This window comes from Hemibagrus wyckioides, linkage group LG21 (assembly GCF_019097595.1).
Source record: "Hemibagrus wyckioides isolate EC202008001 linkage group LG21, SWU_Hwy_1.0, whole genome shotgun sequence".
NCBI classification, from domain to species: Eukaryota; Metazoa; Chordata; class Actinopteri; order Siluriformes; family Bagridae; genus Hemibagrus; species Hemibagrus wyckioides.
In genome coordinates this window covers 15537593-15562730 of record NC_080730.1, presented here as the reverse complement: position 1 = coordinate 15562730, position 25138 = coordinate 15537593, and the positions used below count along the sequence as shown (strand labels likewise).

General features: G+C 40.1%; 1 protein-coding gene across 9 annotated transcripts; it reads right to left on the bottom strand.

The window, feature by feature from the left end:
- Positions 1 to 126: 126 nt before the first annotated feature.
- Positions 127 to 21617, bottom strand: dido1 (death inducer-obliterator 1). Of its 9 annotated transcripts, none has more exons than XM_058373071.1 (17): positions 21546 to 21617; positions 16572 to 16657; positions 15434 to 15551; positions 14283 to 15111; positions 13319 to 13730; positions 11270 to 11488; positions 10711 to 10948; positions 7618 to 8200; positions 7353 to 7512; positions 7131 to 7247; positions 6866 to 7027; positions 6511 to 6664; positions 5926 to 6430; positions 5593 to 5740; positions 5411 to 5500; positions 5081 to 5276; positions 127 to 4011 (listed from the first exon to the last, which is right to left on the bottom strand). In XM_058373071.1, the coding sequence occupies exons 3-17, from the start codon at positions 15510 to 15512 to the stop codon at positions 413 to 415; spliced, it is 7491 nt and encodes a 2496-aa protein (XP_058229054.1). In that variant the 5' UTR covers positions 15513 to 15551; positions 16572 to 16657; positions 21546 to 21617; the 3' UTR covers positions 127 to 412. The 9 variants fall into 9 exon arrangements, with proteins under 9 accessions (XP_058229054.1, XP_058229056.1, XP_058229053.1 ...); XM_058373073.1 differs by having other exon boundaries at positions 15434 to 15530; positions 21546 to 21613; XM_058373070.1 differs by lacking the exon at positions 21546 to 21617 and adding an exon at positions 19193 to 19349.
- Between the last annotated feature and the right edge of the window lie 3521 nt (positions 21618 to 25138).

Sequence of the window (25138 nt, the reverse complement as noted above, 5' to 3'; positions counted from 1 at the left end):
TTCAAGGCCACAGCTTTCTCCCTCTTACATTAATTCTTTTAAGCTATATGGCTTCACTTCTCTACTAGAAAAAACAGAGTTAAAAACTTACATGTATGTATATACACAAATACATATTTACATGTCTTTTTTTTTCACTTTTTTTTTTTACTTTTAAAATATATTTTACCAGGTGAGGTGTTGCATGGCATGGCATTATCCCTAAGATCTTTCAATGAAATTCACAAGATCAGTGTCCTTGAATGTAACCAAGAGCACCAAATATGCCATGAAAGCAGCAAAAAAATGATCAAAATGGACTTTAAATGACCCATGTATAAGAGTTTCACATACATGCAAATCCATTTAGAAAAAAAGTACCAAAGCTAGTCAAATATGAAGAATGTCATGACCACTGTAGGAGAAAAAAAAATTAGGACACGACTTCGTTATCAGTAGACTTCTCAGTGTCTCTCGAGGTCTCGGGTCTCTCTTTTTTCTCATCCTTTCTGTCTTTGCTTCTGCTCCGCTGTCTCCTGTCCCTGTCCTTTTCCCTGTCTTTGTCTTTCTCCCTGTCTCTGTCCTTCTCTCTCTCTCTGTCTCGGTCCCGCTCTCTGTCCCGATCTCTTCTATCTCGATCTCTTCCGCGGTCCCGTTCACGGCTTCTTGAGCGATCTCGTCGTTTGTCTCTACTGTCTCTATCTCGGTCACGGTCTCTGTCTCTTTCTCTGTTCTTTCCTCTGTCTCGGTCGTGGTCCTTCCTATCGGATTCCCTCTCCCTGCCACGCTCTCTATCCCGATCCCTGTCGCGATCCCTCCTTTTGTCCCCATCACCGTCTCTGTGCCGATCAGTGTCTCTGCCTCTGCTGCGGTCTCTCTCCCTGCTACGCTCTCTCTCTCTGTCCCTTTCCCTACTGCGATCCTGATCCCTGTCTCTATCCCTATCTCTACTGTGGTCTCTCTCCCTATCTCTTTCCCTATCTCTACTGTGGTCTCTCTCCCTTTCTCTATCACGGTCTCTCTCCCTACCACGATCCCATTCACGGTCTCTACTCCAGCCCCATGATCGGCCTCCATGCAGCCCATCCCGATCTCTGTCCCTCCTCCTGTCCTCAGACGCTTCTCGCTGCCTTTCTTCAGAAGGGCCATCTCGGTCACGGGGGCCACTGTCAAAACGACTTGACCTGTCCTGAGGTTCAGTACCATCTCTGTTTGAGCTGCTGCGCCTTCTTATTTCAGGGGAGTGTCTTCTCCAGTGGTCGTCACGATGGGAATCTGGGCTATGTCCACCCATGCGGCCTGGTACTGGAATGGGACCTTCAGTAGGAGTAGGCAACAGAGGCCCCCTTACAGGTCTTATGTCATTTAGATTATCGCTGAGCGGGTAGCGTGATGTCTGACCTCCAGAATCATTATCAGAGTAGTGTCCTGGTGGTGGAGCTCTTGGGCCTCCAAAATGCTGAGGGGCAGGACCCCTGTGTCTTTCCAGGTCTTGGGATAGCCCTCTTGGTTCTTCAAAGGATCCTCTATCCTGAGGTGAGCCACGGAATTGGTTCGGAGGGGGAAATCTGTGCCCTGGAATATCTCCCGTGGAGCCAGGTGGGCCTCTTCGCCCATCAAAGTGGTTTGGTGGAGGCCCCCTAAACAGAGGTCCATGTGAGGGCCCCTGATTGTCTCTGTAATTGTGTGTGACTGTCTGTCCTTGGGGTTGCTCAATCGCTGGCTGATAAGAACTTCCACCATCACTGTCAGCAGGCCCTCTTGGGATGTTAGGCAGTGGTCCAGGTTCCCCCAAGCTGTTAAGAGGAGGTGGCCCTCTTGGCCCAGGAAAGTGAGATGGTGGGGGTGCTCTACTGTCAAAATGAACAGGAGGAGGCCCTGCAAATGGTGGAGGTGGGCCTCGGGGTCCAGGGAAGTTGAAAGGTGGAGGAGGCCCATTGAATCTTTGTCCATCAAAATGAGGGTGTGGTGGGACAGGCGGCAAAGGACCAGGAGGTGGTCCTCGAGGACCTATATGATGTGGGGGCATGTTGTTATTAAATATTTGAGGTGGAGGTCCTCTTTGACCCATTGGTGGGACTGATGGTGGGGGCCCTCTGGGTGTAACCATTGGAGGCAGTGGACCTCTTGAAGCATCAAACTGTGGACTGCTTCCCCACTGATTCTGAAAAGGTGCATAAGGCCCAGGTGGTGGAAATTGTGACAGGTCATTTTCCCCGTGTGGTGGAGGTGGGCCTTGCATCGGTGGAGGCATCTGCATTGGAGGTGGTCCTGAAATAGGAGGTGGCCCTGACATCGGAGGTGGAATATGCATGGGTGGTGGAACAGTCATTGGTGGTGGACCAAGCACAGGTGGAGGTCCAACCAGAGGTGGGAAGGACATTGGAGGTGGAATGTCTGAGGGGCCCCGATAATCGCTTTGTGAATTTGGTCCAGTCATGTGTGGCATATGAGAGCTATGTGAATCCATATAAGATGAACTTACTTGTGTCACATCCTGTGGCCTCCCCATAGAAGTTATTGGTGTACTGATTGTTGTGATGTTGTAATATGTTGTCGTAGAAGACTCCGTAGACTCTCCAACAGAAGAAATAGGCTCTTTTTTTAGAATGGTTGCAGAATTAGGCCAAATTTCTTCAAAACTCTTGTTTTCTGATTCAAACTGAGCATCATTTTCTTTTGGACTTTCTTTTGGTTCTGTGTCCAGGTAACTTTCTACTAGTTCAGGGTCTATTTTTTCTCCCAAAAGTGGAATTTCTGTGCTATCTGCATCCAGGAAAGGCACCTCTTCGCTGTTTGATTCCTCTTCAGGCTTGGATGACTCCAACTCAGGATCCGTCGGATGTGATAGCTGCGAGTCAACATTTGCATCATCTTGTGAAGGCAGCACATCAGCGGTTGCACAAGGTTCTGAAGGTTCTTCTTTTAAGGAATCTTGTGGAGTTTCTATGATTTTAGGCTGCTGTGATGTTGATGTGTCTAGTATTCCAGCAATGACAAGGGGTGGGTTGTCTGTTATTGTGGTAGGAGCAGCTGTAGCATCAGTATTACTCAAAATATTTGTAGTAGACGTAACCACAGGAGCCTCTTCCTTCTCTACAGAATCATCAGAGTTTAGCCTTTGGCTGGCAGCCATGTGTCTAGGGTCCCTACTCTGCCTGGGATCCCTTCTCTGATTAATAACTGGCATAGTAGCTGTGCTTTTTGCAACCAACTGCTCAACCTTTTTACCAAGTTGAAGCAATTGACTGTTAGCTAAGAGAGGTGCAGCATCAGGTATTTGCTGTTCCAGTTCCTCTAGTTGCCTCTTTGAACCAGGGTCACCTTTAACCTCCTCAAAAATAGAGTCATCTTCAGGGTCATATGCAATATCATCTACCATACCAGATCTGACTTCTGGTTGCGTGATACTTTTAGAGACCAAAGAATCATTCAGCTTTTCTTTACCATATGAAATACTGGGATCATATTCTTCTTCTGGGTCATATGGTCTATCATCCTCTTGTTCATCTACTTTTTTACTTTTTGTAATGCCAAACTGCTCAACTATTGGATCCAGCAGAGGAACAGGAACATCTGTTGAACTACGATCTGAAGGAGACTGAGAAGCTTCAGAATCCTTCTTCTTTCCAAACAAAGTCTTCAGGATGGTTTGAAGGGGAGTGGCAGATGTGGCAGGAACTGCTGGGGTGGCCGTAATTGAAGGGGAATTACTGCCTGCACTCGTGGTGACACCAGGTGCCTTAACTGAGGACAAGATAGAAAACACTGATGATGTAAGCGGACCAACTGATGACTCGGAACTGCTGAGAGGGGGTGGAGTTCCAGGAGGAGTTGTGCTTATGGCCTCCTGACTGATACGGATGGCTTTGTCAGTTTTGCTAACAGTGATTGGTTTTGGGAGGCCAGTCTCATCATCTCGCTGGGTTTTAGAACGTTTTTCCTCACTTTCCAGAGGAGCTCCAGCACGTTTCTTGTCTTTCTGACAAATTAACAGCCCAAGCAAGAGATTTGGACGAGCAGGCTCGAGACCTGTCAACAAAACAATAAAAAAAAAAGTTGTTAAAAAATGAAAAAGATTACACTTGTTGGTAACCAAAAAAAGCCAAACAACAACTTTAGGTACTGTTCAGTGAGCTATTTCACTGTGCATAACTCACACTGAGGGTTTGTTCCATGTAAAATGTATATACATCATTGGAGACATGATGGTTGTAGAAATTAATGATCAAGTGGTGATTGTGTTCCTTTAGAATGGTCAGACACACTGGTAGTAATATAGATAAATATTATTTATGTATTTTACAAGTCAATCTGTAAACACATACAATTTCTGTTCTCTTGCTCCGTAAGTATACTTTGGAGTAACCAAAGTGATACTAACATTGACGATAGCAGGCCATTCTGCTGGTGTGTAATTACAACACAACAGTTGTCCATTGTTCTATAACAAACATCTGAGCCTGAAAATAAGGATGAGCGGTCTAATGTGCAGAAAAGAAAACTAGTATTTCAGATGGGTTACGTCTCTCCAACACTTGCAGTTGACTTACCATATATACCATGGTGTTTCAGCTGCATCCAGCAGTAATGACATCAGTGCTTATACATTCAGTAACCAAAGACAGTCACTAATGTCAGTTGTCTACGAAGTGAATTTTATGCAGATATTTGTAAAATGTAACCAACTCCACTAAAATTTAAATTTCTCTGATTAAACTTGAATAAATATTCAAGACAAAAAATGATGCAGCTAAGAAAAAAGGCTGAGACAAATATCTAGGGTTGCACCAATTTTGGATGCATGATGTGCTTTATTAGAAACACACAAATGGAACAGTACAGATTACAAGAAGAAAAAAAAAAAAACCCAAGATGGAACAATCACATATATATACACCCTCAAACACATACAAAGGTATTTTTGCAGAAAGCATTGGTATCATGGAACAAACCCTCTTTTTATGTACTAGACTGGCACCATTAAAAGGGACTAGATACATACTTACCTGATAACTACATCACGCCTGAATGTTTAATAAATACTTCAAGTGAACAAACATGCACTGTTAACATTTTTAATTTTCTTGCACAAGCTTACCTGGTCCATCAAAAGGTAAGAGTTTAGCAGGCAGAGGGTCCTTGGAGCTCAGTGGAATGAGGTAGAGGTCTTTGATTCGTTTGTTGCTGTTGGCTACTACGCCAAACCTCTTTCGACTGCTGAAATAAGAAAACAGAGACACGTACGCAACTTCCTCCTCTTCCGTTGCTGGATGGAAACGAATAAGACAAAGTTCCTGAAAAGCAACAGGACACAAAAATGTTGTCAATAAACAAACGATTTAGAACGTGCAATTATTTTAATTCCAGTCTTCACCTGTTATGTTATTTTGCTTATTATATATTAAGAGTGTTTATTTTTGCCGCTTACTTTTGACAGTGAAGTCTTCAGTTTACCAACATAGTCCCAAACTGTGTGTGGTGATATTCTACCACCAATGTGGATGGTATCAGGTAAGTCCTAAATCCAAGAAGAAATACTGGCCTTAGCATGTAATTTACATTAATTACTGATTAACACTCACGTCTACAGAAAAAGGTACAAAAACAAACCTCTTTGAGATGCTCAAAGGATCCCGAGACCAGGTAGGCCTTTGTGACAAACTTGGCAACAGAGTGCATGTTGACAAATCCTTTCCACATAATCTCCTGTCCAGAGAGGAACAGAGCTGTCTCGCCATCAGGAGGAGGTTCAGCCATACTGCAGAAAAACACAAGTTATCTGATATTAAAATTATGTTTCACCTAATCAGCAACCACTTGAATCAAGTTTCAGTGAACCCTAAAATCTGCTAGACATGGACTATGGACATGAACAGTGAAATACTAGAATCCTGAATTTGAAGAGTGTTAAATAAACCAATGAAAACTTCTGACACAAACTACCTGGATGCGCTGGCCCCATAGTGCCATGATTCTGATGAAGTGACTTGTTTCGGCATCACAGGTTTAGGCAGAGATACCGGAGCCGGAGGTGGCATAGGCAACGGCCCCTTTACTTCAGTAACAGGCGTTTCAGAGGGCACAGGGGTGGCAACAGGCACATTGACTGGTGCCGCAACAGGGAAACTAACATCAGGCTCAGTCTGTGCGAGAGGTGTAGAAGAGCGGTGGCCGGCAGTACGAGGGTCACGGCGGCTTATCGTGACAGAAGAACCTGCTGGCATGACTACAGGGGCTTGCACAACAGACACTGTGCTGCTCTGGTCTTCCATGCTAACTGTTTGATGAGGAGTAGACACATCACTGGCAGAGTAAGAGACACTAGATTGCTCTGCTGGCACCTTGGAGGGTCGCGGCTCCGTTTTGGGTTTTTCAGGAGGGTCCTGTTTTTTAGGAACGGTCATTTTGGGCTTTTTAGCTGCTGGCTCATCATCAGCTGACCTCTGACCTGAAAGAAATAATGAAAAAAGTAATTATAAAACTCTAGCAATGCAACAGAAGGCAGATTCTATCTGTATATGGTGTTACCTGTGCAAATCTTGCAGTTAAGGTCAAACAGGTGAGCCCTGTGTTCTGCCGTAGTGTCTTTCAACATGTTACTCAATATGTCTGGGACAACACTGTTTTTTCCTGCCAAAGCAGAACTCTGAGATGTGGATGATGGATGTGACTCCTGATGATCCTAAGAGAAGATACAGAGAATAAATAATCAGCCATTCACAAACATAAGACAGTTCGAAGAGTATAGCTTATAGAAACTATAGCTAATAAGAAAAAAAAAAATCAGTAGAAATGTGCAGAAAAGGTAAAATCAAGTGTGGCGAAGGAAAAGAACAAAAAAGAAGAAAAGGAACAAAGCCAAAGCCAGAAAGCCACCACTTACTGCCCCAGAAGCCAAGCGAGGAGATTGGGAAGTAGCAGAGATACATACATCTCCATCAGACATGGAAGGAGCTTCTTCCATGTCAACATCAGCGGGAGCCGTGTCCTGTTTGGATCCAGTTTTGGAGTGCCCTGGGTTCGTCCTTCCACTAGCATCCAGAACCTTAAAAGGAGAAAAAAAAATTGTATGTGACCACCTGAAACATGCACCATCAAGTTCCTGTACATCTTTATCAATTACGGATCCTTCATTGTAGCAGTATTACCTCAGAGGTACCAGTTTTCCTCCAATCAGAAATCTCTTTGGAGAGCAGTTCCTCGGGGCTGAGCCTTACTAAGCGAAATGGGCTGACCTCTCCACCAATCACACGATAGAACAAGCCCTGTTGACACAGCAGACATAAACGCAACTTACTCATCTATGTCCTTTAAAAAAAAAAAAAAAAAAAACTACAGAGGTTCTTAAACTCACAGAACCGTTGACCAACCTTATTTTTCGGGTCCTTTAGGTTGAACATTAGGGATCTGTACTTGTTTTTGTACTTGCTGTCTGTGTTCATGTACAGATTGAACATTTCTTTCTCAATGCTGACAGCCAGCTTGCCAACCTCACTCTCAGACATGGAGAGATCATCACTGTCACTCACCCTAGAGCACAGTTAAACATGACATTTCATGTAGTGAACATTGATTATTCAACAGAAGATTTATAATAGACTTTGTCATTAATTTTTTTTCCCTCCCCAGCCTCACCTTTTGTACAGAATGTCAGTGAGCGAGCGACGGATGTTGGACCTCATCTGGTTGTTCGGCGGTGCTTGTGGAGGTAGAGGTACTGGTGGTGGTGTTGACTTGGATGATGGTGGCTGGCTCTGGGAGCTAGAGGGCACGGGCACAGGAGGCATCTTGGAGGTCGAGGAGGGACCAGAACTCACAGACTCCTTTACCCCAGATTGAGGCTGCTTTTTGGGGATGGTGAAGGTGCTCTTGCCAATGCTCAGAGCTCCTGTGGGATGGAGCCTTGACCCAGGAGGACCAGAAGTGGAGAAGACTGGAATGGGTGGTGGGGGTGGTCCTGGTTTTTTCGATTTGACGACTTTGCCTTGGGATGTAGAATGCTTTTTCAAGTCTTTGGAACTGCTTGAGGACAAAGTGCTCGTTTTGCCTTTGGGCATAGAGACCGGAACAGGCTTGGCAGTCTTTGGGCCTGGGGACCTTTTGCCCCCTTTGGGGGAGACGGATGTCGGTGCTGTTGGTTTCTTCTCGATAGGAGCCGGCTCTTTCTTCTCTGGCTCAGGTTCTTCTGTTTTTTCCTCTTCATCCATCTGAGTAGCTGCTGCAGACAAAATGGTAAGGTACATATTTTTAAAAATGTCATTAAAAAATTCTAATAATCCCAATTCTATTAAAACTGACATATAAACAGAAAACAATTTTATGGTTTGGGGTTTCCAAAGAAACAATTTTAGGTTAAGTATTGTAATATTGTTTTTCCAATGAAATGTTTGTGCCTTGCCTTGATTGATTCTGTTATTAATCATTAAAAAACATACATGATGACATGCATTACAAGATTATTTGGAGAAAAAAATACACAGATCTAAAAGTAGAACAATCAAGTGTTTATTTTTTTTTTTAAGTTCATGTGCCATACAAAGTCCAAATAAGCATGAAGACCAGGCCAAAACTTATATATATATATAAATTGAAAATGATCACTTATCCTAAATAAACCATCCAGAGGAAGACAAAGTGACAGCATATATAACTGTCATATTTGGAAACCGGTTCTTCCTGGTTTCACATAAGCTACCTAAGCTCCAAGGATTTACAGATGCATCTGACGAGTAATAAATGCCATAAAGTTCTAAATGAACCAATGTCATACATTTTCTACATGTATTAATAATTAATTAATTTACTGGTCTTCAAGAAGGCTTAACTGCGAGGCCTACCTGTTGCTGATTAAGCTCAATTACCTTACATCTAATTTTTTATTTATATAATAAACTGAACTAGTTAATTTTACAGACTTAATCTCCAAACTGCACTTCCAGGTTTGCAGGACATACATGTGATTGTATGATCTAATAGCAACCACACTAAAATGTTTGTGTCCCAATCCAAGTAAGCTCGTACAGCACAGTCATCCAAAACCCACACAGCGCTGATCCAAGTCAAATCAGTATTTCCAATCATCCTGCATGTATTGTTTTTTATTAAGGTGATGTTTTCATTGTGAAGTGGTGCTGTATTAGATTTCTCCACATGGCTCAAAAATCATTCTTGGACATTCTTGGTCAAAGATCAAGTTGTCATGTGTTATATATACAAAGAAAACACATTTTGGCATTAAAATGTCAGGAAGCAAAATTATTTGTTTGTGCCAAAATCAGCTAATGAGTAGATTTATTCCCAGCAAAGCCTCTTTCATTGAATACAAAATGCAGGGATATATTATTAAATAATGAATGAGAAAATGAATCATTCTAACTGCTAGCATTCAGCATTTCTCTATTTAATAAAATCAAGCACTAAACCCTCATCGATAAATCAACACATCAAAGATGAACACAGCTCATAACCCCAAAAGCTGGCTTAATGTAACTTCTGATTGTAAAGCAAACTTGTATTAAAATGCATGCTATCTGCATATAGGTTTAATTATGGCGTGACATTTCCCCATGTGTTGTACTAATGAGAGAATTCTGCTTCTGGGTGCTGTCTGGCAGACTGCTCATCTTCCAGTTTGTGTAGTCTTCGCAGCTTCAAACTTCACAACCAGAGTGTCAGGCCTTTTTCTCTCGAGTGCAAATATCAGCGCCGATCAGTTGCTGGCTGGATGGCGATGGCCAAAGCAGGCAGATGCCAAGATATCCAAAGCACTCCCAAAAAAACAAGACTTCGCTCAAAATTGAAGCAAGGGGCATCAGAGTATTTATCTGTAATATCACTTTATTTTGAAGTCACTTATTCTGAAAAGAGGATTTCATAAAAAAGCAGGGCATGCAAGTCAGATAAATATAAAATTTTTTTTTTTTTTTTTTTTTTTTTTTTTTAAATGTTGTTAATGGTAACAGAAAAGGTTGTGGTGCTCGCAGAGAATATCCCTGCCAGGTACACCGTGTGATCAGAAACGCTGCTCTATTCTTGGTGAAAAGGTGGCAGGAGAAAAAGACACCATGACCTACCTGTTCAGATGAGCGGTCAGTACTCCTGTTCTTAAGATACTATTCCCAGATCAGAGCAGAAGTTGGAGGCAATGTTGACATTCATACACACAATTAAACAATTTCACTTTCATACAAAACTATATACAAACCACAGACAGAAAATCAACATCATGGCAAGGCACTCTACATCTCTTCAAACCTTGTGTTGGCGTGTCTTAAAAAAAGATTCAGCCAACTTTTAAATTAAATGAATAATTTACGTTTATGAGTGTGGCTTTGAATATTCTATAGTCTAGGTTTTGGTTTTAGCCAGTGCCCAGAAAACTGGCCATTTAAACAAGCTTATAAGTTATTTTAAAAATGTAGACAACCTAAAACAATAATACCTACCATTTCTGTTGATATGTATATATACTTACCTGTTCAGAATCTCTGAATACATTAATATGTGCATTTGGGTCACCAATTTACAAACTTCCACAATTACACAAACTTTCATCTTGCATGGCCAGATATTTCAGGTCTTCAGGCATATGCTTAATTCAGGTTTCTAGTCTAATAGCCTGATGGCTTCTGGGCCAGAACATCATCTCATTCCTCATAGCATGAGCTCTATACCACAAGTCACAGAGAGACCGAAGATTAAAGTGTGGAAAACCTTTAAGATACATACACGCTTTGTTTAACACAGTTGGTGATATTGCTGTAGTCTTTTCTGGCGCTACTGCAATGTAATTATGATCGCTGGACCAGGACGACATGGCTGGGGGTGGCGGATGCTCCTCTGCAACTCTGTCTTCTTCGTCCTCCTCGTCTTCAGCTTCGGGGCCTTCCGACTCCAAAGACTCCTCTTGAGCTTTGCTGGACGAGTCAGTGGACTTCCTGCTGCTCCGTCGCTCAGGACCCGAATTCTTCAAAAGAAACAAGCAAGAATTGTGTTAATAGACATCACGTAACAGTGCCTAACGGCTCTTGCCATCTCAGGTACGACTTTTATGGAATAGTGATATGCAATACTAACAGTTTAGCCACCAAGAAAGTTTACACAAAAGGAAGGACAGATACTATAACCATTTTTATCAGCGATTATTCTCATAAAAATAATCAACTTTACCGGTTTTCATTCATCACAGTGACACCCTCTGTTAACAGTTTGCATTTAGTTAAATTTACAGCGTATTCAGTGTTAATGCTTTAGAACGTTTCCTAATACACTGGTCCTGAAAAAATACCTTGACTGTAGATATGACCGCGGGCTTTTTCAGGATTTTTGGCTTGGGCTTCTCCTTGGGTTTAGTCTCCTTGTTGTCAGTAGTGATGGTCTTCATGGCAGCAGCGGCATGCTTGAGGATGCAGTCATTACCACAGTAAACAGAGTCAGGTATAGCGTCCCTTTCACAACCAGGACCAATGCACTTAGGGAGAGAGGATTCCTCTGCCGTCACCATCACCTGTTGAAAACTCAGGTTGGTCAGATCCATCATCAGGCTGTGGAACTTCTATCACTTAAAGGGATGCTTTCAAAGACAACCTTGTGTTAAAAGATTTAAGACAGCACTTGATATTGTGCTTTTAACTCTTAAGCATCAACTTACATGCATTCTTCAAAACCTAACCTTAAGCTTTCAACATTTAGACTTGAAATTAATACACAGTGAAGGAAAAATCTAAATTTTGTCTAACTGATATAGTGAGAAAGTAGAATGTAGACTTCTTGTGCCAAGGTCAGAAGAGAGTGTGCAGCTGTTAACCAAGGCCAACTGATAGCACAGGAATGAAGAAAGGAAAAATTAGGGAAAGTAGTATGAGAAATCTGAGAAAGACAAAACTAAGAAGCCAATGAATGTTTTTGTTACCTTTAGCTCCTTTTCCCTAAATCTCTGGTTTAGAAAGATGTCTATAAAAACCAAGTGTAACGAATTGTGAAGGCCTTTCCTTTTTGAGATTTCATGGAGCACAGTGGGCCCTGTTGCGCAGCAGTACAATAAAACTATCACTTTTTTTTTTTTTTTACTCTTGCTCCTGCCTACCCAGTGTGCTATTTTCACAATACTTCCACTACACTACTCTAATCTTTTAAAGTCATCACTATTTACATATAATACTGTCGTCCGGGAAGATCAGACTACAAATCACATCTACGTCTTAACCCGTTTTGTTTCTCTGCCAGCTTTGTATTTATCAAGCCAATGTTTGATCACTCTGGTCTCTTTATGTTCTTTGGGCGTGTCAATAAAATAGGAAGAAAATCATAAGATGAGGTCTTGATATATCAACACTAATATCATAAATCTTTTCCGGAAAAAAAAAAAAAAACATCCTTTAGCAACATTTTAATTGTAAGTAATATTCAGCAACTGTTATGAGTCCATATTTCTTGTTTCCCTTATGCAAGACATTTTATATAAGTGTTTATATCACTATTTGCCCAATTTGAAGGGAATTATAAACTATCCTGTCTGTTAAATCTACATTACTGGTCATTTTTTGTCTGCTAATTTATTTTTGCATTGCTATTTCGTAGACATCACACCAGACTAAATGCACCATATACTATTACCTGGAAGATTAGGCTTCATTTGCCACATATGCCCAGATGTTTCCATGCAAGTTATCAAGATAGCCAGCCATAATGAAAACAGTTGTTGCAGTTGTGATTACTAAATCACGTTCACATCACATGGTGGTTGGTTGTGTTAAAAACAAGCAAATTAAACTGGTCTACTTAAAAAATATTAAGTATACATTACATACACAGTACAACTCAACACCTGCATGTCATGGTATAGGGCAGATTTTCCTATCTTTAATCATTTAAGCCCTCTTAGAAATGATCAGTTCAAAAAACATGATTTAAAAGTTGCATAAAAACAATAATATTTTACATATCTAGGCAAGACTTGAAACTTTCATAATGCAGGTTAAAAACAAACCAAAAACACACACAGCATTAACAGTCATACAAAATCTCACCCTCAGAAAATAATCTGCTTTGTTTTCCCACAAAAAAAAAGCTATACCCTTAGGATTTCAATAGTGTGCGCTCAATTAAAATCGCAAAACAATACTGTCTACACTTTAAAAACTGCAACAAAAAAAAGGCAATTTATATTGACTTTATAAACAAAATAATTGTTAATTATTCCACTTAACTGTATAAACTGTTTAAAATGACAATTATATGTTCTGAAATTTTTGTGCATTAAAACAAACTCGCCATTTGAACTTCAGTTACACCTCTGGCTTGTACTGAAACACACAGATACTATACAACAACCTACCGGCTGGAAAATCTTTATTTTCTTTTTGCCGCTTGGGTTAGTAGCTTTCTCAATTCTGCCCTTGATGCCGACTTCCTCCCCGGTCTTCTCGTCTGCAGCGGGAGAAACTGTAGCAGCAGGAAAGGCAGCAGAAAGCGGACCGGCAGCAGTTGTAGATGTTTGCACATTGGCTTGGCTAACACCACCTGGACTGGGCTCTGCTTTGCGAGCAGCTGTGGGAGTAGCAGGTCGTTTGCCGGTTTCAGCACCTGCTGTAGAGGTGGAAGGCTTGGTGTTCTGGGCCTTCCTGCATGTGCAGTTTGGACACACGTAGTCCTCACTGTTGCGCTCCATCAAGCGGCCGCGTGCCTCTGTAATGCCTACACAGTCTCCGTGGAACCACTCCTCGCAGCGGTCACAGCAGATCATGAACCTGAGGACATACTGCATGCTTCAACCACATTTACAAACAGCTACAGCACACACTCTCGTCTAGTTACTGTCAGTACATTAACACAACGATGAGGAAAATCACCAGCGGCTGAAGATGAAAATAGAGGCACACGTTCTGATGCTATGGCAATAAGCCATTTCTAACAGTCTCAAATACCCTCACTGGCCAATTTAATAACACCACCTGTATCCATGCTCATTCATGCATCACACAACCATGTGACGGCAGCGGCGCAATGCATAAAATCATGCAGGTACAGTTCAAGAGCTTTCACAAATGCTTACCTCAAACATCTTAACAAAAAAGTGACCTCAATGATCAAGTAAACTTTACAGACTGTTGTCCGTGATAGTCCCACTAGCTGTTTCCAAAATGCACAAACCAGCACAAAGCCTGTATCTGCATGCTTTTATGCATCATGCTGCTTCCATAAGATTAGCTAGTAAATAAGTGCAGGAATGTACAGGTGTTCATATTAAAATTGATGGTGAGCGTACACGACAATCTTTTTTTTTTCTATAGGGCACTAACCTTTTGTTGTGTTTTTGTCTGCAGATGCAGTAAAGTGCATTTGGATCATAACCATCATTATCAGACTCGCTGGATGATGACGACGACGACTCCTCATCCTCCTCATTGCCTGGCTTAGTTTCTCTTTTGGTGCCTGATTTCAAAGGGCTTCTTAAAGGCCTTGTGATGGCAGGCACTTCCTCCTTGCTGGTCTCTTCATCTTGATTCTGCAGTTCTTCTTGCTGCATTTCTTGTATCGCCTCCTCTGTCTTGGCATCCTCTACACCAGTCTCTATCTCACACTGTTCCTCAGTCTCTTTCATGGCTCTCTCTTCATTCTCTGAACTATCGTCGTCGTCGTCATCATCATCATCATCATCATCGTCAGCCATGTCGGCTTTAGGCTTGGCGTTTGCCCTTCCCCTGCCCCTCCCTCTGGTCCTCCTCACTGGGGATGGTGCTTTGCTTTCTGTCACTTTAGGATCCGTGTTTCTGTCAAAGCTGGCCTCTGATGCGGTCTCAGACGATGCATCTCCACTTTCCAGGTAAGCGGGCGCACTACGCCTCACTGCTCCTCTCCCTCGTTTGACCGTCACCAAGAACTCCTCCAGCTTATCAGTGCGCTTGGCTTGTCTCCCGCTTCGTCGCACTGGTGCTCCGGGACTATCTGCTATGCCTGCAGTCTCTCCAGCCATGTCTCTTTTTGCAATGGTGGTCCTACGAAAACCCCAAGTCTTCTTGAGAGCGTTGGAGTTCTTAGCCGATTTCTCTGCGTCCTCTACTTGGTTTTCACGAGTTGCATCACTTTCGCCTTTGTTGCTTTTTTCCTCCTCTGCAACTGCAGCTGGAGCTGAGAGATGGTGGCAAGGAAACGAGAAATAATGTGATTTGTTTATTTTTGCCTTAAATTCTAAAGACTTTCCAAAGAAAAATCAAATATAACAGCATTCATAAGCAGCATAATCAGTGTACAGAATTTAAAGCCCAGATCCAAAAGCAGAGCTAAAATGATGCCCCAATTGATTATAGTGTGAGATTTGAGTCAAGACACCGGATTGCAACAATAACTTCAATAACAGAGCTGATTCAGAGCCAGATGAAAGTTCCACCAAGCTGCAGGGAACCAGGCAAATAAAGCACTCATTCATAAAGTGGTCCAAGGTCAGTGGTACCTTGTGAACTGGAATCCAAATCCTGGCTGGACTCAGGCTTAGGAGTTTGAGCTAGCTCAGGGCTCACAATCTCCTCCATAGCTGAGGGAGTCACTTGCTAGTTTTCAAACAGAATTATCTACAGTTAAGAGAGAAGCACAACACATAGAATGCAGAGTTGAGCTTTTCACCACTTCCGTTAAGGCTTCGTGGTCCTTCTATAGTTTGATGAATATTTAACATTTTAATTGGTTTACTTACATTATAGAGAACAGTGTGGTAATAGATGTGCTTAAAAGCTTTAACTTATACACAAAAAACTGAATGCATTTTTATACATGATATCCAGCACTCAGCAGATAAACATCCGTCAAAACTTTTTCCTCATCCAAACAAGCAATACATAAAATATATAGATCAGATTGTATAAATGCTACAGTAAGAAGTGTTAAACTGACTTATTCATCAACGTATAACACAATATATCCAATGAACTTGACCATCCTTCATCCAAAGCGTCTATGATAATGAGGTTGAAACATAACCTTTCTTTGAAATCCGATGAACGTTTGCTATTTAATAATATACTACTTAACATGAGGCACATGAGATGCGTGTCAGTTCCTGCTGCAATGAAAGTGTTGAAACTCTTGTTGTGCAAAAAAGTAATCAGTTGTTAGTTAATCATTTCATTTGTTAAATCTCTTACAGGGGTTATACAAATATGCCCAAAGTTAACAAAAACATATGTTATATACCAACTTTTTAAGGAAATATTTATAAATGAAATCCATCATTAATCAGAGACTACATTTTAAATGCCTATGTTACACCTCAAGGAAAAACAGTCACCTTTAATGGTGTTTCATACGATGATGGTCGATTTTTTCCTTAACTGTAGAGCAGAAGTTAAGTGTCTACAAACTGCCTGTTGTCTTAAATATATTGGGCAGATGCTTAAACAAAAGGTTTGTTCAAATAACACATACTTCATCTGAATGCGAAGTTGTGTATGGCGATGAAATGTTAGTTGATATTAGCGCGCACTCACAATTCGACATTGTGTAAAAATTAAAGAAGTTAAACACAAAGGCTTTTAACCCACGATTGTGTTACATTACGAATTGGGAATGCCCTACACAAGAGTTAAGTACTGTACCTGTTTGGGTGCCTTTCAGGCTCTGTTGGACTGGGAACACTTTAATTACAAGCAGCTCCAGAGCCGTTCACATCACAACGAGACATCTAAGAAGAAAAATATGATAAAACTCAACCACACTTCTTGAGCTGTCCATCTACTATCTATAAATCTACCCCCTTTTTTTTTAAACCCTATATATATATAATCAGAGAGCAAAGATGATCAAGTTAAAGGTACTCCAGCATACTGTTTGATCAGAGTGTGGAAACAGTCAGATGTAAAGTCAAATTTTTCAGGAGCTACTGGTTCCAAGTCTAATCAAATTACTCTCTCGTTACAGCATTTTTATTCACCTGGCCGGGTGTGTTAAATCTCCAGACGCTGTATAACAAGGAACTGGCCTGGCCTAGATCAGTATCATTTAGATTTGAATCAGCAAACTATAATCAATCTTTTACTTTTATAAATCAAGTGAAACTCGAAATACAATAAACACTGGAGCTTGAAACCTCATTTGATTGCTTGGCCTCAATCTCTGTTGTCCACAATCAATTTACTTCAGTTACAATCTGATACAGGGCTTCAGTGCAAAACTCGTGACACAGTGATGTCACTGAAAATTGAGAGACATGAAATACAGCAACCATTTGATAGGCTTAAAAAAATACATATACAGATAGATAGACAGATAGATAGATATAAACATACATAAAGTCTCTATCCAAACAACCAGAAAGAGACAATGTACAAAACCAACACACTTATGACAACTACTTTGGTTTGTTTATTTGTACATCAACATTCTCAGGCTGGATGAATGAAAATTCATACTCGTTTGCTTTGCTCCCATCCACAGCTGCGTGAACAGAACAGCTAGGTCACGTTATACACACAGAGATCAGGAACGAACACAGCAGATATCTGCAGCTGTACGGTCATAAGCAAGTGTGTTATAAGCCAACGGTCTGTTATTTTACATCTGTTAAAATTCCTATGAAAGACCAGCCCATGAATACAGCCCTGCTGCAGTGGTGTGTTACTGTGAATCATCTTCCTTAATAATGGCAAAATCTCAGCAGCATATTCAAAGTCATATCAATTGCTGCTGAATGCTTAAATCCTATTAGTCGTATGCTGGTTTATTTTCTATAAAAGCAGCTCTGACTGTGCGGTCACTGCAAAATCGGAGGGTCTTTGCGCTTGGCATAAACCTAAAATGATTAAAAATTAAGATTTCATTCTTTCAACAGAAAAGTTTGATTTACTGGCCAACGGCTGCAGTAGAAGAGATGTACCAGATATTTGCCACGAATACAATCAAGTCTGTGATGGGTGATTATTTTCATGTAACAGCACTCAATGATTGTTTTATTCCTTACAACAAAACTAACACCTTCAAAATACAGTAGGAGGAAACGTGTGACTATATCCAGAGCTCACTCACACACAAACGAAGAATATAAACATTAATTCCCCCTGAAGAAGAAGACCAGGTCGTCCTGATGTCACGTGATACTAACGCACATATGAAGTTATTATTTAACTAGTTAGTGTCATGTAACTAGCTGTACGCCTGCTCATGTTTCGTCGGACATCTTTGACATCCGACCTCACGTGACATTCACGTGACCGTCTTTTCCAATCGTAATGACCAATCCGAAATGATTTTCATCCAGTTTCTTGTTCTTGACAACTTCTGCACTTCCATCCAAAGAACCATGACAGTCGTTGATCAGATAACGAGCTTTAATGGCTAACGTTACAAATTAATCACTAATCCACAAATAGCAGCTTCGGCGTGTGACCGTAGTTGCAGTGTGTAGCTCAATGGCTTCTAAATATATTAAAATGTTAAGATGGGATCAAAACAGATCAGTTATTATAACGATGGAGTGAAAACGACTTCGCGCGTGCTATAGCTCGTGCAATCCGAGGAGCGCGTGAATGCAGCATAAACCCGTTACACGCTCGGCTTTGCTAGCGAACTAAACACACAGAGCTTATCTTCTCAAAAGACTAAAAAAAAAATATAACAGTTCGCTATTAACTACAAACAAACGCTTTCTGATATTATCGCTATTATTACAAGGCGCGCTGTTTGCCTATTGTTACGAGACACGCTAAAGGCTCAACGCGCATGCGCAGCACCCTCTAATTTCGCTAATATGTACATCAACGTACAAAACGACGCTGACTCGCAAAACCACTGGAATGTATGTTATCTTACTCGGGCTATAAAATATTCACTCAAACGCGTTATAGATGATCTTATTTTAATTCCAAACGGTCAAATGCTCGGTCCATGCTAGTTGCACCTTTCGTTAGCTTCGGTAGCTAATCGCCATAGCGACACACAACGAAGACCTCGCGCTCGCGGTCACTTCCATGTATTTGTATGCAATGTGCAAAACTAGCTATCTGCCCATAAATGTAGACCCTGCAGTATTTTACACACAATAACTTTCTGCACTCCATGTTATACTGATAATATGGTGGCCTTCGACCGTGACGCCATTATCGGTGACTAGGCTTGGTTACGTGACTTTAATGTTAAGCCGATTAAATTTGCTGTTGTAAATGTATATATATATATTTCATGCATTAACTATTTTCGGAAACGTTCAGTTATGCATACTCACTTAGGAATATAGTATATCTGCAACGCGGTCAACGCAATATGACTTCCTCCATTTTCTCTTTTCCCTGGCGATGGCTGTAGCGCGCGCATGCCTGTACTAGGAAAGCACGCGCTGTCAGTGAGCTGCAGGCAACAGCGCCACCTCAGGACTGGGGAGGAATTACACACCCAAAGCTAACTACTGTATATTTACATGCAACCTACTAAATCAACTGGAAATAAAAAAATAAATAAATAATTCGTCATATATTTTATATATATATATATATATATATATATATATATATATATATATATATATATATATATATATATATATATATATATATATATATATACACACATACATACACACACACACAACTACTAAACACAACCATAATTTATCCATTTATTAATATAATCTATTAAATGAAATAATATAAATGTAAAGTTTAAATCTGATTACTTTCATGTTCAGAATCTGCACATCTGTTAAATGTTATCTATTAAAATTTTTGGTGAAAATATTAGTTCTCATGCAGTTCATCCCCACATTAATGAGCAAATGCATTATACCAATGGATGATGTGTGCATTTGGTATTGTTTCCAACAACTTCTCAACATTCTTGTTCAGGGCTGTGGAGCAAACATGAAACACTGAACAACTTTTCTGCACACACAGCCAAAAACTCTTCTCCTCACCGTCCATTTAATAATCATACAAAGTTGAAGGATTGCCGAGACGTGGTTTTCAGCCCCATGTAAAATTTTGCATCGGATTACATATCACGTGCATGTAAACAGAAGTTTTATACAAAGATCTTTTACACAGTGGATGTGTGATTAGAGTGAATTCATTCGGATTGGTCAAAATCACTGCATGTAAACACAGAAGGTAAACACACAAGATTTCCACTTAAAGGTGGATTAGCTCAAGTTTTTCAAGATTAAGTCTTTAATTGTTCTAAAGGAAAAGGAGCTGTAAATCATCTATAAAATGACTGACTGAAGGCTTATCCAAATATAAACAAGCAATCCAGCCTGTGTATCTTCCAAGTTATTTGTACAAGTAAGAAATAAAAAAATAATAAAAAAAAGTCTTTTGCAACTTTAATGCATCAAAATTATGTTAGTGGAAACAATGTATTTTTAAGACATCATAAAATATAATGCACAAAGTAGTAAGTATACAATATATTGCCAAAAGTTTTGGGACATCCCTCCAAATCATTGAATTCAGGTGTTGGGCATTGGCCCCTTAGTTCCAGTAAAGGAAACTCTTAATGCTTCAGCATACCAAGACATTTTGGACAATTTCATGCTCCCAATTTTGTGGGAACAGTTTGGGGATGACCCCTTCCTGTTCCAACATGACTACACACCAGCGCACAAAGCAAGGTCCATAAAGACATGGATGAGCGAGTTTGGTGTGGAGGAACTTCACAGAGTCCTGACCTCAACCTGATAGAACACCTTTGGGATGAATTAGAGCAGAGATTGCAAGCCAGGCCTTCTCGTCCAACATGTGCATGTAAAGGCAGATGTCCCAGTTTTGGCCTGGCTCGCAGTCTCCGCTCTAATTCATCACAAAGGTGTTCTATCAGGTTGAGGTCAGGACTCTACGCAGGCCAGTCAAGTTCCTCCACACCAAACTCGATCATCCATGTCTTTATGGACCTTGCTTTGTGCGCTGGTGTGCAGTCATGTTGGAACAGGAAGGGGTCATCCCCAAACTGTTCCCACAAAGTTGAGAGTGTGAAATTGTCCAAAATGTCTTGGTATGCTGAAGCATTAAGAGTTCCTTTCACTGGAACTAAAGGGCCGAACTCAACCCCTGAAAAACAACACCTGAATTCAATGATTTGGAGGTGTGTCCCAAAACTTTTGGCAATATAGTGTATATTAAAGTAAGAATAATCAAGCAGAATGGGGTTTAAGGATTGCTTCCCCTGGTGACTGGTTTTTAGTCTGTGTCTTTCTGTCTAGCTACATTAGCGCTTTGTTTGTTTGTTTGTTTGTTATCTAAAGCGACTTACACGTGTGAGGGTGAACACAGTCCAAGCTGCAGGACTAGGCCTTGTCCAGAAGTGTCCACTCGCGGGATGTTCAAGTGCATCCCATTTCTCAAATGCGTCAAAAAATATACAGTTTGTGAACCCGAATTAAACACAGACTAAAATAATATTAATCCATAATCATGTCTCACAGCGTCAGTGCTCACAATAATCAACCTCATAATTCACCTTGTAGCTATTAAATAATAAATGCAATAAAAAAAAATCAAACTCTGTGCTGTTTAAAATGTAAAAACGACAAATAGACAGATATTTTATACTCTCATGAACGTAAAATTGCAGTGATATAACCTTACAAGTCGGAAGAATTTGACGACTGGATTTTCTGAGCCCTCGCCGTTCACTTGCAGAGGTTTATTTATTTTATTTATTTATTTATTCTGGCAGTTATGGCGGTTCGGAAAAAAAATGTGCTTTTTGGTACAACACCGCCACCTAGTGTCCTGGAGTGAGGCGCGTGTTTATAATACCGAAATATGAATATGTTCTTCCAGGTTACTCCTCATATTATCTCAGGGCATTGGTGCACTAAATAAAGGGAACATGTACTCTGCTTACCAGGGAATTTTAGAATTGAACTAAATTGAAGTTGCTGATACTCACATACCAGGCATTACATGCTGAAGCCTCTGTCTGAATATATTTTGAAATTGCTGTAAACATGTGAAGTCTCTTAGATCAGAGCTTATCAAACCTTTAGCTGTTAAACAAATTTCATTAAACTCCTGATAGATGGATGGATGAACATACAGACAGACATACAGCTAGACAGACAGACAGACAAATAGATAGATAGATAGATAGATAGATAGATAGATAGATAGATAGATAGATAGATAGATAGATAGATAGATAGATAGATAGATAGATAGATAGATGGATGGATGGATGAACATACAGACAGACATACAGCTAGACAGACATACAGCTAGACAGACAGACAGACAGATAGATAGATAGATAGATAGATAGATAGATAGATAGATAGATAGACAGATAGATAGATAGATAGATAGATAGATAGATAGATAGATAGATAGATGAACATACAGACAGACATACAGCTAGACAGACAGACAGACAGACAGACAGACAGACAGATAGATAGATAGATAGATAGATAGATAGATAGATAGATAGATAGATAGATAGATAGATAGATAGATAGATGAACATACAGACAGACATACAGCTAGACAGACATACAGCTAGACAGACAGACAGATAGATAGATAGATAGATAGATAGATAGATAGATAGATAGATAGATAGATAGATAGATAGATAGATAGATAGATGAACATACAGACAGACATACAGCTAGACAGACAGACAGACAAATAGATAGATAGATAGATAGATAGATAGATAGATAGATAGATAGATAGATAGATAGATAGATAGATAGATAGATGAACATACAGACAGACATACAGCTAGACAGACATACAGCTAGACAGACAGACAGACAGACAGACAGATAGATAGATAGATAGATAGATAGATAGATAGATAGATAGATAGATAGATAGATAGATAGATAGATAGATAGATAGATAGATGAACATACAGACAGACATACAGCTAGACAGACAGACAGACAAATAGATAGATAGATAGATAGATAGATAGATAGATAGATAGATAGATAGATAGATAGATAGATAGATAGATAGATAGATAGATAGATAGATGAACATACAGACAGACATACAGCTAGACAGACAGACAGATAGATAGATAGATAGATAGATAGATAGATAGACAGACAGACAGACAGACAGACAGACAGACAGACAGATAGATAGATAGATAGATAGATAGATAGATAGATAGATAGATAGATAGATAGATAGATAGATAGATAGATGAACATACAGACAGACATACAGCTAGACAGACAGACAGACAGACAGATAGATAGATAGATAGATAGATAGATAGATAGATAGATAGATAGATAGATAGATAGATAGATAGATAGATAGATAGATGAACATACAGACAGACATACAGCTAGACAGACAGACAGACAGACAGATAGATAGATAGATAGATAGATAGATAGATAGATAGATAGATAGATAGATAGATAGACAGACAGACAGACAGACAGATAGGTAGATAGACAGACAGACAGACAGACAGACAGACAGACAGACAGACAGACAGACAGACAGATAGATAGATAGATAGATAGATAAATAGATAGATAGATAGATAGATAGATAGATGAACATACAGACAGACATACAGCTAGACAGACAGACAAATAGATAGATAGATAGATAGATAGATAGATAGATAGATAGATAGATAGATAGATAGATAGATAGATAGATAGATAGATAGATAGATAGATGAACATACAGACAGACATACAGCTAGACAGACAGACAGACAGACAGACAGACAGACAGACAGATAGGTAGATAGACAGACAGACAGACAGACAGACAGACAGACAGATAGATAGATAGATAGATAGATAGATAGATAGATAGATAGATAGATAGATAGATAGATAGATGAACATACAGACAGACATACAGCTAGACAGACAGACAAATAGATAGATAGATAGATAGATAGATAGATAGATAGATAGATAGATAGATAGATAGATAGATAGATAGATAGATAGATAGATAGATAGATAGATAGATAGATAGATAGATAAAGGGGGTGCTACTAGGTACTAACTATGCAGGGTGCCCAAACTTTCACATGCCACTGTACATATATATAATAATGTATGCTTTAGTTCAGAGCCATATAGAAGAAGCCATAATTTGTCACATATACATTACAGCACAGTGAAATGATGTTTTCTTGCACATCCCAGCTTGTTCAGAAGTGGGAAAGCTGAGAGTGTTGAGGCTTGTTCAAGGGCCTAAAATTGATCAGAAACAAAGAGCCTTAACTGTTGAGTCTCCACTGCCCCAAACAGATAAACTACAAGACAAAAAGTTTATGTATGCCTGACAATGGAGTAACTTGAGTAGCCTGAACTCAACCCCACTGCACACTTTTCTTGTGGAGAAAAACTTTTCGTGTCACTGGAGATTCATTCCATCCATAAATTTGAAAAAAATAGCTAAATGTCCTGTTATAAAACTTCATATCAACAATGATGGGTTTGTGCTCAAAACCAGCAGATCTTTAATCCATATGTTATTGTCTATATGGAGTCAAATTTAACAGTGATGTACTACTGAAATGATAGTAATATAAATACTGCGATGGTGTTAAAGGGTGATAGGATAGGATAGGATAGGATAGGATAGGATAGGATAGGATAGGATAGGATAGGATAGGATAGGATAGGATAGGATAGGATAGGATAGGAGGGAGGGAGGGAGGGAGGGAGAGAGAGTCGGTGGCTCAAGTGGTTAAGGCTCTGGGTCGTTGACCAGGAGATCTGGGTTCGAGCCCTAGCACAGTCAAGCTGCCACCACTGGGCCCTTAAGCAACGCCCCCAACCCACCTTGCTCTACGGGTGCTGCATCATGACTGACCCTGGGCTCTGACCCCAACCCCCAAGGATAGGATATGTGAAGAAAGAATTTCACTCTGCAGAAATGTATATGTGACAAATAAACACAACTTAACTTAAAAATATCCTACAAAAGTAGCATGATATAAATCACATAACCTGCCATAAAAGGTATATAAATATTCATAGTCCTTCACCAGACACCCCCCCCCCCAAAAAGGACACATTAAGACCACCAAATTTTATTTCTGTACAATATGTAAACATTTTTTAATTATTATATACAGCAGTTCTTTTTATGAGCTAAGAACAGTCAACAGTCAAAGTAAATATTAGGGAGGCTGCTGTAACGATGTTATTGTACCGTAATGATCTGTAATAATGCATCGGATA